This window comes from Heloderma suspectum, chromosome 5, assembly GCF_057233095.1.
Source record: "Heloderma suspectum isolate Gila_16-S chromosome 5, 16-S_ref, whole genome shotgun sequence".
Lineage (NCBI taxonomy): Eukaryota > Metazoa > Chordata > Lepidosauria > Squamata > Helodermatidae > Heloderma > Heloderma suspectum.
This window is the reverse complement of record NC_139462.1, coordinates 53,903,291-53,920,987: the sequence shown is the minus strand read 5'-3', so window position 1 is coordinate 53,920,987 and position 17,697 is coordinate 53,903,291. Positions and strand designations below refer to the sequence as shown.

Here is a 17,697-nt window from a genome sequence, read left to right as displayed (position 1 = left end):
ATTTTTTCCAGCATATCTTATAGTTATAAAGTTGATTTTTTAAAAAATAATTGCTTAACATTTATATTTCATTAGGAAAATGAGGCAAATGTAAAGAAAGAGGTCACAATATTATCTAGAATGATTCCAAGTTTCATTTCAGTCACAATCAGAAAATAAAATTCAGTTTCTGAAATTAAAACTAAGATATGAAAATAATAAACAATGATATTTTTCTCCCCTATAGGAACTTAAAGATATATTCAAGAAACAGGCTCCCTATTAATTTTCTCCCCCAATTTATTTTTGTAGTAGGATCTGCCTGCTGTTTACAAGTTCATATCAGGTTCTAACAGCAACCTCCTTTGATTTCTGCTGCCAACTGCAGTAAACCAAACAAGTGGATATACAACACTGTAATACAATCTAAGAAAATGTACAAATAAGTACTACAAATTAAAGGTATGTTCCAGTCCCACTTAAGCCCTTTAAGTTCCACATGATGTCATTAACGTGTGTTTGACTCTGAAATAAATGGAACTCTAAAGGGCTAAACGTCATCTGGATCATGTCCTAACATTTTTTTTAAATAAAGTAATGAAAGCAGGGAGTTATTTATTTTACATATTCACCCAGTGTGATTTTTGTTGAAATAAAGTGGACAGGTCTGAAAAACGGGACTACTAAAAATATAGATGGGATTAGCCAGAATAAAAGGCTAGATGCAGGCAGGTGTTTTGTGTTGGAAGGATTCTATGTTTCATTGCAGCAGTCACAATCACTACATTGGTTAAAGAGTTTTGGAAATGTCTCAGAAATGTTTAGGGCCACACTCTCCAACCTGGTGCCCTCCAGATGTTTTGGGCTACAACTACCAGCATTCCTGATGATTGGCCATGCTGGCTGGGGCTGATGGAAGCTGAAGTCCAAAACATCTGGAGAGCACTAGGTTGGGCAAGGCTGGTTAAGAGAACAAAGCAGAGTGACAGTTGGAACTCAATGGGACTTATTTTTGAGCAGGCATGTATAGGATTGCACTGTTAGAAGATGGTGGGAAATGCTCCAGAATATGAGGAGTGATTCTCCAGGTGGCACCAAGCAACTGTCTATCAGCCTTACTTTTCCACCTGTAAAATGGGAATATCAATAGCTGGGGTTGTAGAAAGGTCATATAAGATTAAGAAAAAGTTGCTGCCCATCCAAATTCTTAGAGGGAAAGCTAAAATTCAAAACAATCTTTTAAAATCGTTTCCATTAAGTGAATAGCGACTGTTGTCCAATGCTTGTAGATTCAGCCTATCAGACCATTATATCTTATGCTACAATAAGCGGAAATGGAGATTCTGGTTTGGAAATTATATGGGCACATATGCAGACTTTAATTCCAGTTCTGTATTCTCCATTTTTAAAAGGACTGTTGTGGGATGACATTTTAGCAAATAGTTTCTAACAGGTGTTTGTTCATGGCGTCATAATGGCTTAGAATTGGAGCAATAGAAGCACAGCTGGTGATGCATAGATTCAGTAAGTAGAGACCATGAATGGCTTAGTGTCTGGGAACTTAATTGCTCTGAATTTTTACAGACCTATCATGCCCCCAAACTGCAATCGTATACACACTTTACCTGAGGGTAAGTCATATTAAACTCAGTGGGACTTACTTCAGAGTAGACACATATAGTAAGTAGACTTATTGCCTCTTCTAAAGTCTAACAAGAGTAAGAGACCTCAGTTTTAAATGAAGAAAAATGTGGGGTATTTTTTTCCTTTTGTTGTTCTTTACCACTTTGATTTTCACAGGTAGGTCCAATTTAAATTTAGTAGATTGAGATAAGTGATTTCAATTAACAAGTTCAAAAACATTTTATTTAACATTATAATACCATTTTTATTTATGCAATAGCACTCCCCAGCCCTTCCTTCCCCCAACCTATTTATAGCCTAGAGTGCCAACAAGTGTGTGTTTAGGATGGAGGACAACTATCAGCATGCTGGGCTTTGTTTCAAATACTATTAATTTCTTTAGATTTATAGCCTGCACCATCCCAAAGGCTGAAGGTAAGAACCAATCCCTGCCTCCAACAAAAGAAGAGGAAAACAGAACAAACCAATTAGTGCACATGACATTCCTGCGTTATAGCAATTATACATGCCTTTAGTTTTGGCATGCTACATAGGCATACATAGAGAAACAGACAGTCATTGGCTGATGTTATCACTAACACTTCTTCCACTGATTTACAACTAAAAACAGAACTTGTACACTGCTTGACAAACCTTCTGGCTGCACAACAGAGCCCTGCCAGTAAGAAATGAGAAGAAATGGCTTCTTACCCCCTTAGTTCTCCATAAACCGAGTCCTATTATTGATTTATATTTAAAAGAAATGTTCAGTCACTCAAACACTTGCATCTCCACTCTGCCATAAATCTAACATGAGCTGCAGTCTCTTGACTAACTTATCCATTATTACTAACAATCTACTGGGGGGGGGAGGGGATTAAAAAGTATAATTTAAATTGAAAATTAAAAATCTCAATTAGTTGTTAAACTAGGATTTTAAAAGTGTGTGTGTGTGTTATGATTTTCAACATCTGTTCCAAAAGAATTTGAATATAAGTTATTGCTCAATAATATTCATCACTATGGTCTCTTACACATTAAAAAACACCAGCATGCAACTATTTTTCCCTTTGCTCATTCTCTGCCTTGATCTAGATCCCTGAACAGTGTCTACTATCTCTAGCCACATCACCTACCTGCCAGAAGCCAGCAAAGTTATATTTGTAAAGACAGGACTATAATCGATAGTAATATTGGTTGTAGTAATAAAGGTATATTCTTGAGACAAAGACTGAAGTAAAAGCAACTCCCCCCACCTCCCTGAATCTCACTCTTTTCTCTGTAAGTTCAGCGCAGAAGTTGGTAGCAATCATGTATAAAAGTAGAGTGCATCAGTCCTACTGTATTCACTGGGACTAAAGTAGCCTAACTATTCACAAGATTACAGCCTTTATAATATATTAGGGTTTACATGAAATAACATATTTTGTTCTAATGTATCAGGCATTTTGAGATTTGTTTCTTTATTAAATTACGGAGAAAAAAAACTGTGCACACAAGGCCTCAAGAAATTCTCAATCATCCTCAAAGTATCATTGTCTAATTATTCAATTAAACATTTCAATCATAAGTAATAAATCTGCCAGATTTTTTCTTCAACTGCACCCACTTTCTGCAACGTGTTACATTTTTTTAAATGACGGTGCTTCCCATTCCTTCAGTTGTAAAGATAGTCTTCACAAGCCTGCTTTCAGAAAGCTACATGCATCACACTGGAGGCATTCAAGACGAGGCTGGACAGCCATCTGTCAAGGATGCTTTGACTTGGATTCCTGCACTGAGCAGAGGGTTGGACTTGATGGTCTTGTAGGCCTGTTCCAACCCTACTATTCTATGATTCTACAGTATGTCTCTCCAACTCACCCTTTTCCCACCACGATATCTTCCAAGCATTAACCTCATAGCAGAATGTGGACCAGTGAATTGTGAAAAAGTATTAAGGATAGCAACTAAAGAGAAAAACAAACCCATACTTGGCTGTCTAAGAACTAACTAAAACCTTTTCCACATGTTAAATCTATTTTCCTCCAAGACAAGTGAAGTGCCAAAAAGATCTTCAAAGCAGAACTGAATTATAACACTACATGGTTTGAAGAGGGGAAAAAAGCAAACTATGCCCCTTTGGAATCCTTTTTTCATTTGTCATTCTCCACCCAGGAACCACAATGCAATGCTCTTCCTATTTCCTATAACTGAAATCCACTGGTTCATTTAAGGGCGGCTCAGAACTGCTTCTCAAGCTCCTGACAACAGAATCCTGTGAAATTACATGCATACACTCTATGTACTAACAAAAGTCTGGCTGGCTAGTTTTTCTTGATGACCATTCACTTATACGTGCTCAGAGACACCCCCACCCCCCAAACACCAATTCACTAGCTGGAAAATGATACATCCTTCAGTTTGGCAGTGTTCCATTCACATCTGTGTCCTCAAGCAAAGCCATCAGTGTGGTCTACAATTTAAGCCCATAAACCTTTGATTTTGTAGTGTAAGTATATACAGGATTGAGAAGATCACCCCTTCTTCTTCCCATCTTTTTCAAAATCTAGTCTTCATATGTTTATTTTGTGAACACCTAGATGAAATGAGATGATGGTTTAGGTCCAAATCCTGGCAGACAGATGTTTACATCACACAGCACAGAACATAAACACAGAGAGTGGTGCTTCGCACCTATGCTAGAAGTCTCAAAAGAGAAGCCAAGAGCTTTATTACCCATGGATAAAATACACACACACACCCCATAGAAGGATTTATTTCCAGTAGATTATAATGCATGCCCAATGGAACTCATCATGCAGAAAGCAAAAGTGCTTTTTATCAACAGGAGTCAACCTAGTGTCCTTCTCAGAGGCTAAATTAATTTCTGCACTGAAATTACTGTCTGTTATCCAAACTGAAGATTTGCTTATTGACTTTGATCCACTCTATACATCTCTCCCTTCAATATTGTTTTTGTTATTCAGTTGTTGGAGCTGTTTGGGGATGGGGGGGTCCTCTAAAATCCAAATTAAAGTATTTTTTAAAAATTCATTTGGTATGGAAAAATATTGAACCAATTCTGATCCTGTTTTAAATTGAGCTGTGATTGATCTCAACTAAATAACTAACCCACAATACTTCCATGAATTACAGTGGGCAATGGGGCACTTTCATTTAGATCACATACAATTCCAACTTTCCAGAAATAAAAATTAACAACAGGAAACAGTGCTTCCAGTCCATTTCTGGGCCCAATTCAAAGTGCTGGTAAAGCCTTAACAAGCTTGGGACAAAGTTACCTGAAGGACTGTCTCATTTGCATATACCTACCCAGACTCTAATATAATCTTTTGAGTCATTCTTTGTGTGCTCCGACTGAGGGTGAGGGGAACAGCTATAAGAGAGAATGCCTTTTCAGTGGTGGCACCCTGGTTAAGGAATGCCCTCCACAAAGAGGCTTGTCTGTGGTCTTTTCAGCATCAGGTTAAGACCTTTTTTTATTCTCCCAGGCATTCTGGTCTTTCAGATTTAAGAATGTGTTTGCACTTTTCAGATCCTTGCACTGCTGCTGTCCTCTGCTGTTGGATTTAGTTTGTTTTATTCAGTAGCTCTTTTTAATCTGTTTTTAGATTGTACTTTGTTTATTGTATTTATGTAAGTTATGAGCTTTAAACCTTTATTTTGTGAACCACCCACAGAGCTTCAGCTGTTGGGACACTACAGAAATGTAATAGATAACATAAATAAAGCTTTTGTTTTGTATTTATATACAGCCAACTATGTCAATGATACTTTACAATGGAGGTAGGCAATGTGGTGCGCGCTGGGACCACTGTGCCCCCGGACACCTTTCTTGGCGCCCGAGGTGCCCCACCTCTCCCACTTTTTATTTTTAAATCAACGTATTTCCTTACTGGCAGCTGGAATTGCTTCAAAGCAAAGTGAGGGCCTCCAGCCACTGCAATCTTCAGTTCCCATTAATCCCTCTCGGCCACACATGGGGCTCAGAGACATTCTTAGAAAGTGAAGATGGTGGGTGGCTCCAGGCTACTATGTTCCTCTGCAGCACACCTAGCCACCAAGAAAAAGTACTGGAAAAAGAAAAAGGTGCTGCTGTCTGGTAGGCTCAGGGTCTGAAGGGTGCAGGGGGAATAAGGAGAGCAGTGGGGTGACATTAGGAAAGGCAGTGATAAGCCATCTTGGGGTGGGGGCAGTGTCAAATCAGCAGGAAGCCAGTGGGGTCTAGAGGGTTGTGTGCCTGTACATCTGAATGGATTTGTGTGTGTGTGGGGGGGGGATGTGCGTAAGGGAGAAAGAGAGAGAAAGGGTTTAGGGGGCGTTTTGAAGGGATTCTGAAAGAGAGTGAGTGTGGACTTCTGTGTGCGTGAGAGAGGAGAAGGGAGGGATACATGAGATGCTTGCATATGTGTGTCTGAAGGGATGGATGATGGTTTGCTGTGTGTGTGTGTGTGTGTGTGTGTGTAAAAGTGAGAGACAGAGAGCAGGCCTATGGTGGTGATGCAGGGTGAGAGAGAAAAAGAGATGTGGGGGGGATGAGTTGGCTGGGAGAGGCAAAAAAGAGTTTGCCTTCAGTGAAATAGGTTTCTGTTGGTGCTGAAAACTGAGGATTCAAAGTGTGTGGGGGCTCAGACCCACCTATGCTTTTCACTCAGTTTTGTGGACAGGTTACTTGACCTTTGTGACTATCCACACCTCCCATGGCAGTCATTTTGTGGTGGTGCCCAAGACAGCATCTCAAATTGCCAAATATGTCCACAGGCCTAAAAAGATTACTTCCCCTTGCCTTTCAGAGTACAAGAGACCAGGTCCATGCCCAGACCATTCACAATATGTAACTGGCATAGGAAGATGACAGAGGAAGGGAAACAGAGGCAGAGACAATGAGGAAAGAATGTGATTATTTCAACAGTGTGTACTCAGGCTTAGTTATAGTAGGACACGGGGACCAGGGGGTGGTTGTGCCAAAGGCTTTATGGGAAAGATAGATTCTGACTATAGGTGCCAAATAGTGTGCTTTTTAAAAAAAAGCAAAAAAGCAGGTGAGTTCATTTATTAGCAATTTTACAATACTAGTGTGGTGCCATTTTGGAGTCATTTCTGGACTAAGGGAAGAATCCAATGGGGCATTTCCACCCCCACCTATTCTCTTCCGCCCCGCCAACTGTGCTACACAAACAACCCCCCACTGCTTGTGCAATGGCGATTTAGTGCTTCTGGGGACTATCTGGAATGAGCAGAAACACTTCTTTCTGGAAAGGGGGCAGGTCAGTGGAGCTCACATAAAAGGAGCTCTGTGAACCTGCCTCCTTCAAGACACAAGCATTTCCGCTCATTATAGGTTGCCCCCAGAAGCGCTAAATTGCCATTGCGCAAGTGGTGGATCTCGCTTGCGCAATGGAGTTGGCAGGGCCCCCCACTTGCAGAAGGGAATCGGCAGGGGCTTAAGTGCCCCCTTGGGTTCCGCCCCGAGAGGCAAATAAAAGAAATTAGTGGAATAAGTATTTCAAACAAAACACGAGAACAAGAAAACAATAAAAGACAGGAAGGAATAATGTAACTATACATGCAGTGGGGGTTTTAAGGAATAGAGGAATCGGGAGTCAGAGGGAGACATTGTAGTCATTTGCTATAGCTGGAATAATTGCTGTATATCTCTAAGTAATTTAAACACACATATATGAAAATAAGTGACTGACAAAATAAGATGGGCTTAAAAGTATTTAAAGGATTTAGCGTTTTCCTTTATCAGTGACAGACTACTAATGAAGTTGCAAGCTGAAAAACATAAGAATCCACTTATTTATGTATTCATCCTCATAATGGCATCATAGAGGCTTCTTGAATACAGTACTGTTCAGTTGTTTTTCTGATTATCTATATCTATCTATCTATCTATCTATCTATCTATCTACTCACACACCCATATATAATAATGTGTAATATATATAAAGTTTAAAAAGGATGTCCTTGAACATCCTCTATATTGTCATATGGTACTGAGGCTCACTAGCACCCTCTCTTTCATAGAAGCAACTGGGAGGAATGGGCAGGAAGGAGATTGAAAGAGAGATACTACTGTTAGAACTGGTTCTAGGGAAAACCTGACAGGGGGAGCGGGGAGGAGTGAAAGAGTCGTACATTTATCAAAGAGCTTAATATATGTATCCCAAAGTCACAGGAGATAGGTTAGATATTCCAGTACACTCCATAAATACATATTCATGCAACACAAAAATCCATATGTAAAGTGATTACTATAAATGCCCAGCAGTAATTTATCAAAACTGGATATTGAAATTAATTTAAGTTGAGGTATTCAATTTAAAATGCTAATTCTGATTATGCTGAAAAGCAATTGTCTGATACAATTTATTCCTTTCAATTTTATTTGCAGAAACCTGTAATTCCAGTTCATAGGCAAGCCTACAAACCAGATATGCGTAGACTATGGATTTGAAGTCAGTGGATTTGAATTAGCCTAAATTCAAGTGTTTCAGCTTGCTGGGTTTCATGTTGAAACAGGAAATAAATGGTGTAAAATAAAATAATGCCTTTAGAGCTTGGTTGCTGTGATGTTGAATGAACTGGTCCAATAGACACCAAATTTCAGGATATCACAAACAACCTAATTTCAGATAAACAGGGTTTGGTTGTTGTTGTTTCTTTAAAAAAAATTGAGAATGCTAAGTATAGTAACACTGGTAGATGCTTCTAAAATAAAATGGCTTTTTGCTTGATGTGCATCGCAATGATTATATCCCTGCATTCTGCCATTCCATTCCAGGCCTTTGTACAGATGTTTATTCTTTTCTCTCCTATTTGGTTATTATGGCTCATTATGTTGAGGGAATAAACTGACTGAAATGTTCATGGAGATGAGTACTGCAATCAAATGTGTTTTTTTAAAAAAGCCAAGTTAAAAATGTGGTGGGAGGATGGGGACAGACAGAGAGATATGGCAAAGGATGATTTTATAACCCTCAGAGATGGTGCAAAAGAACTGGGAATAGAGTGGGGGAGGGGAGAGGCCAAATGTACATATTTGGGAGGCAATAATAAACTATATGCCAAATATAGGGGGGTGGAAGATAAATAAATGAAGGGGCTCTCTGTTCCAGTATAAACTTCTGGCAAGAGCTGGTTTGTTGTCAGGTTCCCAGACACAAAATAAACGCTGTGTTCATAAAGCATGAAGCCCTGCAAGGAGCAGGGAGCTCAGAGGCTCTTGGCTCTCCTCAAGTCTCATTAGGTCTGCATATTAATGACTTGCAGTAATATAAAGCAGCTCTTGAGCAGACTTCCCACTCCCCGCTCCCTCCCCAACCCGCCTGCCCTGCAACGTGCTTAGGCTTCCCATAGCAAAGGGAACAACACGTTTGAAGAGCAAAAGCTGGAATTGCCTTCACCCAATCTCTCAGTGCTCCTGGGGGCCATTCACACTGATGCTTTAGGGGATGCTTGAGAGACAGACAGACAGACAGAGAGAATGAATGAGAATTCAACTCCCCAGAGCATCAACTTGGAAGGCATTCTTACAGCAACAAGTCCCTAGGGCTTTTATGAGCTGCAGAAGAGGAGAGGTTATTACAGCTAATCCTGGATTCCAAGACCTCAGTTGATTACGTTCTAGTGACAACTGGCGTTGACATCTGCTAAAATGCAGGGTGCATTACAACCCAGTTAACACCAAAAGAACCAGCACTCCTCTCACGTAGGTATAACAGGAGCAATGCATGAGTATTTTCCATTTGCCTTCATTAGCAAACAAAGGGCAAATCATTATGCCCTGCACAGTCATTACTCCAAACATCACAATTATGTGCAACTCCCTTGTTAGCTTAGAAATGCCAGGTCTCCAAGAGAAAAGCAGAATCCTGCAAATGCAAGGTATTACAGTTCCCAATACCCTGTGAGATACTACTGATCCCCACCCCCAAAATCTTCACAGTCCAGCTGTCATTCAATCACAACTCTCATTGTCCCTCCCGTATGGGCACTCCCCTTCTGCATCACTCTACTAAGCCAGCTCTAGAGCTGCTGCTGCAAACTGCTCTGAAACCTTCTCAACAGCTTTTCCGAAGATCATCTTGCCTGCCACCACACTTGTCAGAGTCTGTGTACCTCTGACACGCAAGGAGAGTCAGTCATGCTGGATTAACATGCCAAGCTTCTCTAGCTCTCAAAAGCAAGGCAGAGTTTAAAAGACACACACACACACACACACACAGAAGAAATAAAACAAAATCCCTCTCTGTCTATTGTGAACTGGCTCACTCTGAGCCCATCCAGTGGTATATGCACATAAGACGATAAACACTCTGTATCACATTACTTCTGGCCTATTATTTATTTATCTATCTGTAATTGCCCTTGCTGCCTCTCTTATTAAAAGATCAAATATTTAGATTCCCCCTTATCAGACTTACCAGAGGATTGACCTCGATTAGTGGCGTCATGATCGCTGTCTCCTTGCTCGCTGTCTCCATGACCACTGTCCTTAGAGCTTACTATGTCTGCTTCCTGGAATGCAGAACTAGAAACATAAAAAAGGGGGCTTAATATTTGAACACCCAGGAAAAGGCAGACTCATAAAACATTCTTCTGCCATCACATGGCCAATTGTGGTGCTGCACTCAGTCAGACCTGCTCACAGCTCTGCTTCTGCTGAGCAGCTCTTTCCGTCAGAAACAAACCTTGTACTTTCAGGCATTAATAACCCAACTGGAACAGACAGTGGCCATTATTACACCGCCTGCGTTACGGTTACACACAGCGGTTCTAAATAATTTCGCTGAATTTGCTTAAGCTGGGAAGCTAAATTTGCACAGAGAAGTCAATATTATCTGCCAGTTCTTGCAGAGGGGCTCATAAGTATTTGAGACACGTTTCAGACCAGCACAAAATGAGATTCTACTTTCTTTTCAGGTAATCTCAGAAGAGACTCACCAAAACCATAATTCAAAGATGTTCATTCAGTGCCTATTTATTGTGCTTAACGGTACTGTCTGAACAAATTCATTTTTATATCCCTCAGCTATTATTCGACATCTGCAGTAAACACATTTCCATGCCCTCCTTCATATTTGCTGAAATACATCTCAGGCTGTGCAAAATTAGGGCCATAATTTAGGAAATCAGGAATGAGGAGGTCCTACCTGTTTACCCGCCGTGGTCTATCAACTAGATAACTGAGCTCTGCACGCTGGTGTTTAGTCTAGAAAAATAATTAGGAAAAAAAATGAGCTCCCAGTGTGTTTTTGCAGGCAACCAGTTTCTGTATCTACAATTATTATAATGGATATATAAGTGCATTTATAGTTAAGCCATTAACACCCAAGTAACAAATATTGCTAGGGTATCTCATCTACTCCACCCCATCCCCCCCCACCCACTTACTCACATAAGTAAGGACTGCAGGATTAGCAGGTCAATAAACAAAGATAGTTCATCTAAGATTGACTTGAACTCCTTACCTATACTGAACAACAATGTACACCATGGATGAGAAATGACAAGTGAGCTATCATTCATTCTGGATAATGGACCTACAATCTGGATACCAGTGTGTATTTCAACACTACATATGAGAAGAGAGAATACTATATATATATATGACAAACCCAACAAGAAGACACATTTCTTTCCAGAGTTCTAAAAGGACAATGCTTAAAACCCCTCCAAAAAATCAACATAAGAAGTCCAAGGGTGCAATCCTATACATACTTAACCCAGGATTAAATCCCAGTGAATTTAATGAGATTTACTTCTGAGCAGACATGCCTAGGACTGCACAGGTAATTGGATTTACAAGGTTCAAAACAGTGTTTTCATCCAGTAATAGATACAGAGAGTGAACACCCAATTTGATACCCAGCAGACCATGTTTTAATAGAAGAATGTTAAATCTATATTATGTGATCTGCAAAAATTATTTACACACCACGATAACACAAAACATGCATAACGGGGTAAAGCATTAAGCTTTGATAGAGGCTTTCAACTACATTCTTTTGAGATGCCTCCTTTACCCCTTCCCCTCCCAAAATGCCTCATATGGAACAAGTCTAGTAGAGTTATGAAAAGTTAATTAATAAATCCTTAATTCTTGAATTAATTAAAACTGCTGACTGTTAGTTAGATGTTCATAAACTCCACAAGAGAATTTCTCCACAGCCTTAGTCATAAATGCGGGCATTTGTAAATGTAATTTTAAAAATACTGCATTTGACAGAGAGGTTATTAGAGAGAGAGACTTTCAGATTTGCTGTTTGCTCCTGAAAGGAGCAATAAAAAAAAACACACAAGATTATTTCTTTAAAGTGGCTCTCGGGTGCATCAATTGGTCTGCAAAGAATGAAAATAAATATTGGCATCTATCCTAGGGCTATGTTGGTTTGATATAGAAAATGGAAGAAACTAGGCTAGCTCGCTTCATTCAAATGCACAGTGTGAGCGTTTGGCTGCAACAATTTCTAAGATGCTCTCCAGTGCAAAACTACTTCTTCCTCAGAAAAGGTACCTCGGGACACACAGAACTGTCAAACTACCCTGTCCTGCATCATGATTACATGGAGTAAGAGAGATATTGAGAAGGAGCTATGTGTGCATTAGGAGACAGGGAATGCAATCCTATGCATGTTTACTCAGAAGTACGTCTCCCTATATTCAGTGGGGCTTACTCTGAGGTAAGCGTGCACAGGATTGCAGCCTAAATAAAAGTGAAAGGAGCAGAGATGGTGCAGAACAACCTTACCACACAGGGGGAAGATGCACTGCAGTTTGATAGTGGTACTGTATGGTTCTTACAAGAAAGACCATGGATGCTGCAGAGACGGCATAGATCGGTTGACTACTCATCAGCTACTACTTGTCGCAAATGTAGTTGTAACCCTGAAGGGAACTACACAGCAGATTAACAGTGCCAATTAACAGGGGGAGAGTTAAACTAGAGACCTGTAAGCATTTGTGGAACTGGCCTACTATTTGCGTATTACATACTAGTAATTCTAGTACTTGTAGTAATACTACTAGCAGTAATTACAACAACCATGTAACCCCTACGGTACAACCCAATGCACACTTGCTTGAGAGTAAGCCCCCTTGAAGGCAAGGGGTATTCCTTCTGAATAAAGAGCCCTAGGACTGGCCAACTGAACTCACATTTACACGTTTGAACAAGGGGACTTCCTCCTCAGTAAACATGCATCAGATGAAAACACTGAAAACTAACTGAAGCCTCAGGAAAGATACACCAGTGCGGACAGAGAAATGTCCTTGGAGGAAGCCCCTGATCGAGAGAGGAGCGCCTTACCTCGCTGGACAATATGCTGCCGTTGGAGATGATGTCGGGCTGCTGGTCGGTGTATCCCGTGACGATGGCCCCGCAAGGGTTGTGCTCGGCGTCGGTGCTACGGGAAGGGCTGCAGGGCTTGAGGAACATCAGGTCGGTCTTGGCCGACTCGGGCGTGAGGCAGACCTGGTAGCAGTAGTTCTGGTTGTGGTGGTGGGAGCCGAAGCTGGCCGACTCCTCGACGGGCACCTGGGCCGGGTTGCTGGGCACGTTGGAACTCTGGACAAGCATGATGTCCGACTTGCTGAGCTTCTTCTTGCGGGCCCGCGCCTGGCGGCTGCAGCACGGGCAGCAGCAGCAGCAGCTCAGGCAACAGTCGCTGGCCAGGCACGTGTAGATGCTGAGCTTCTTCTCCTTCTGGCAGCGCACGGCCAGCACGATCATGGCCAGCAGGAAGATGAAGGAGACCGAGCCCAGGGCGATGATGAGGATCAGCGTCAGGTCCAGCGAGGTCTCGCCGCCGCCGGCGCCCCCCGCGCGACTGGGCCGGTGCTCGCCGCCGGCGCCGCCCGGGCCTAGCCCGCCGCCGGCGCCCCCCGCGCCGCCGCCCGCGCCTGCCCCCTGGCGCTCCACCGCGCTGTCCGCCAAGACCACGTGGAGCGCGGCGGTGGAAGAGAGCGGCGGCTGGCCGTGGTCGCGGACCTCGATGACCAGCTCGTAGGGCCGCTGCGGGTCGCGCTTGGCGGGCACTTTGCGCGCCGTGCGCAGCTCGCCCGTGCGCCAGTCCATGCGGAAGAGGCTGGCCTCGTTGCCGCGCACGATGCTGTAGGTGAGGCGCGCGTTCTCGCCGTCGTCCGCGTCCACGGCCGCCACGCGGGTCACCAAGTAGCCCGGCTCGGCGCCGCGGGGCAGCACCTCCCGCGCCGGCGTGCCGTTGCGGCCGGGCAGCGGGCTGACGATGGCGGGCGCGTTGTCGTTCTGGTCCACCACCACAATGCTGACCGTGGCGTTGCCGGCCAGCGCCTCCTCGCCGTCGGGCTCGTCGCCCCCGCCGGCCGCGTCGCGGGCTTCCACTTGGAAGCTGAACTCCTTGAGCTGCTCGTAGTCGAAGGAGCGCAGCGCGTAGAGGAAGCCGTTCTCGGAGTTGATGGAGACGTACGTGAAGACCGACATGCCCTGGATCTGGCTGTCCAGGATGGAGTAGGCCAGCTGCGCGTTGGCGCCCTGGTCGCGGTCCGTGGCGCTGACGGCGTAAATGTACGCGCCCGGCACGTTGTTTTCGCTCACGTACACCTGGTAGGCGGGCTGCGAGAAGCGGGGCGCGTTGTCGTTCACGTCGCTGACGCGCACCTGGATGGACTTGCTGGTGCTCAGCGCCGGCTCGCCCATGTCCCGCGCCACCACCGTCAGCGTGTAGGCGTCGCCGCCGGGCTGCTCGCGGTCCAGGGGCCCCTCAGTGACGATGGTGTAGTAGTTCTTGAAGGAGCTCTTGAGGCGGAAGGGCGCGTCGCCTTGCAGCAGCTCGCACTGCACTTGCCCGTTCTCCTCCGAGTCCCGGTCGGAGACGCTGAAGAGGGCCACTACGGTGCCCGGCGCCGCCGCCTCGCTCACCGCCTCCTTGACGGTCGAGAAGCTGATCTCGGGCGCGTTGTCGTTGGCGTCGAGCACCCGCACCAGCACCTTGCAGTGGGCGGGCACGGCGTTGGGCCCCAGGTCCTTGGCTTGGACGTACACCTGGTAGACGCTGCTCTCCTCGTAGTCCAGCTCGCCGCTGACCTCCAGCCGGCCCGTCCGGGGCGAGATGCCGAAGAGCTCTCGCGCCCGGGCCGAGATGTGGCTGCTGAACGAGTAGATGATCTCGCCATTTTGGCCCTCGTCCGGGTCGCTGGCGTTGAGCTGCAGCACCAGCGTGCCGGGCGGCGAGTTCTCCGGCAGGGAGACGGTGTAGACGGGCTGCTCGAAGGCGGGCACGTTATCGTTGGAGTCCAGCACGCGGATGGTGAGCAGGGCTGTGCCGGTGCGCTGCTGGGGTTGCCCGCCGTCCACGGCCGTCAGCACGTAGCGATGCACCGCCTGCTGCTCGCGGTCCAGGGGCTTGGAGAGCACCAGCTCGGCGAAGCGGTTGCCGTCGGGCTGCGTCTGCACGTCCAGCGAGAAATAGCCGTTGGGCGTGATCTCGTAGGTGCGCAGCGAGTTGGTGCCCACGTCCGGGTCGAAGGCGCTTTCCAAGGGGAAGCGGGTGCCCGGCGTGGCGCTCTCCGAGATCTCCACGGTGAGGTCGGGCTCCGGGAAGGCGGGCGGGTTGTCGTTGATGTCCAGCACTTCGATCTCCACGCGGAAGAGCTCCAGCGGGTTCTCCAGGAAGACCTCCAGGTGCAGCTGGCACGACGGGCTCTGCTTGCAGATCTGCTCGCGGTCGATCTTCTCGTTCACGTACAGCACCCCGGTCTCCAGGTTGAGGTCCAGGTAAGGGCTCCGCGAATTGGGCACCGTTTGGAAACGGCGAGCGGAAAGTTTTGTAATGTCCAAGCCCAGATCCTCGGCGATATTCCCCACGAAAGTGCCATGCTCTTGCTCCTCCTGCACCGTGTAGTGAAGCTGCGAAAGGGCTCCCTCCACCATCCAGACTAAGGCAAAGAGGAATAGCACGACCATCTCCAAAAGGGGAAAGAGATTCCCCCCCTCCCCGGCACCACACTTCCTCCTTCTCCAAGAAGCCCCCTCCGCCGCCGCCGCCGCCGCCTTCGAGAAACACAGCGCCTATGTGGGGGGGGGGAGGGGGAGAGCGGAGGTGGGTGCGAGCTTTACCACGGCGTTATGATCATTCCTGTCCCTTCATTTTCTCTCTTCTCCCCCATCGCCTTCCTTAAAATAATTTTTTTAATAGAAAATAGGAGCGGGAGGGAGGGGATATCACCCAAGATGGGTACGGGAGGACGCCAAGCAGAGCTCCCGCCTCATCGGTGATCTTCGCAAGAAATGACCAAGAAATAGGCAAGAGGTAGGTGGCTATATAGACACGGGAGCCCGTTTTAATTTATTCCCAGAGTCCTGGCGCTGCACCGCGGCAGCCGGAGAGGCGGTGGAGGCGGCGATAGCAAATCCCGGGGAACTGGTGTATTTCGAGATTGTCCTCGGTTTGGCTTCCTGACGGGAGCAGGAGGGGGGAAAGCTGCTGGAAGAACCGATGGGCATGCCCTCTTCAGATGAAGGAAAAGACAGGAAAGACAGGAAAAGACTCTTTTTACAAAAAATTAAAATAGCCACCAAATATTACAGCCATCGAGAAGATGTAATCGGGGGAGGAAAAAAGGGAGAGGGCAGCTCGGCAACCCCGAACTTTAATTCCCTGAATTTCTCGGGGGCTGAGCTGAGATTCTCTTAAATCTCCTTCGCCACGGCTTCCTTTCATGCCCTTGCAAAAATGAGCGCTCTCATTTTTCTTGCTCAGGAGGGTGCGGATCAGTTTTCTTCCACCCTCTCCTTTTCCTATCTCTGCCTTCCGAACCCATTCACGGCTGGCTTGCTTGCTTGCTTGCTTGCTTGCTTGCTTGCTCGCTCGCTCTCCTCCCGTCCCAGCTCCCGCTTCTGTGATCTGTGCTGGCTGTTTCTGAGCTCCGAGCGCTCGGCTTTTCTGTTTTTGCGCAGCGACCTGCTCCTGCCAACCAATCGCCTCGCAGTTACAGCCCTAAGGCGGCAGCCTATTGGATGTGCCGCACGTCCAGCAGCCTTCGTCACGGAGAATGGGAAAGGAGGGGGGAGGGAGCACGGGAGAACCCGACGCGTTATTCTCGGAGTGAGTGTGTGCGCGCGCGCGCGTCTATGGGAGAGAGAATAACCCTGCCGCTCCCGAAGCGCTTGCTGGGGAATCTCTGCCTCGGAAAGTTACTATTCCCCTGTTGCAGTTACTGAGCAAGGAGATCACCTCTCGTCATCAATGCAAACCATGACGCTAATAAACAACCTGCTCCGTGGGGATGGAATTTCCGCCTGCTTCTGACTTTCCCTTTCGTCTCGGGCTATTTTCACACACATACGCACACCTTTGTAGCGGGGAAACCATAGCTAACAAGGAAAACTTGAGATACATTTTCCTTAGGTATTTTCCTCGCGCTTTGATTTTTATTTGCCCTATACGTATCGTATATGGAACACATACAGACACAATGGAGAGTTTTGATTTTCTACCAAGTGCCTGAAGCTTTAGCCTTCGGGGCGGGGTGTGTGTGTGTGGGGGGGTCTTCTCAGTAACAAACACTTGCTTGGACTTCGCATTTGCTGCTTCATCGATTTCTCACTCAACAAGCACCTGGGCAGAGAGAGTGCAAAATAAAAAGCCCCTGGGCAGAGAGAATGCAAAATAAAAAGTAACGTGATGGGGGGGGGCGTGGTCCTCTCCAGAGGTCACTTGAGCCACCAGAAACGACGACGAGGCTTGTGCAACCTTAAAGACTAACAAATGCATTTTTTTTTCATCAGCTGCAAGCCACTATGCTAACTTTAAAAAATGCCTACCCCGTGACTGAGTTTAAATATACTGCAATCCAAGTCATGTCTACTCAGAAGTAAATCTCTCACCAAGTTCAATGGGGCTTACTCCCGGGTAAGTGAGTAATGGCTATAGGGTTGCAACCTAAGTCGCAGTGACTTGTGGAACGACAGATGCGGTGGCAACCTACAGCCAGTGTCTGAATTACAGGCGGGGTGTGTGTGTGTCCCCCTCTTTCCTTTTGGGATAGTCCCCTTGGCTGCTGCTTTTAAAAAGGGGAGGAAGAGAAATTTGGTTAAAATACGGGGGT

The 17,697-nt window shown here is 45.7% G+C and overlaps 1 protein-coding gene across 2 annotated transcripts in view; it reads right to left on the bottom strand.

Moving 5' to 3' along the window:
- The window catches only part of PCDH10 (protocadherin 10), a 47,765-nt gene extending 32,212 nt beyond the window's left edge, over positions 1 to 15,553 (bottom strand). For both annotated transcript variants that reach the window (XM_084860267.1, XM_084860266.1), the window contains exons 1-3: positions 12,920 to 15,553; positions 10,764 to 10,822; positions 10,035 to 10,141 (exon numbers count right to left, since the gene is read on the bottom strand). In XM_084860267.1, the coding sequence (XP_084716393.1) occupies positions 10,035 to 10,141; positions 10,764 to 10,822; positions 12,920 to 15,553 (2,800 nt within the window). The remainder of the gene's footprint in view (positions 1 to 10,034; positions 10,142 to 10,763; positions 10,823 to 12,919) is intronic.
- Between the last annotated feature and the right edge of the window lie 2,144 nt (positions 15,554 to 17,697).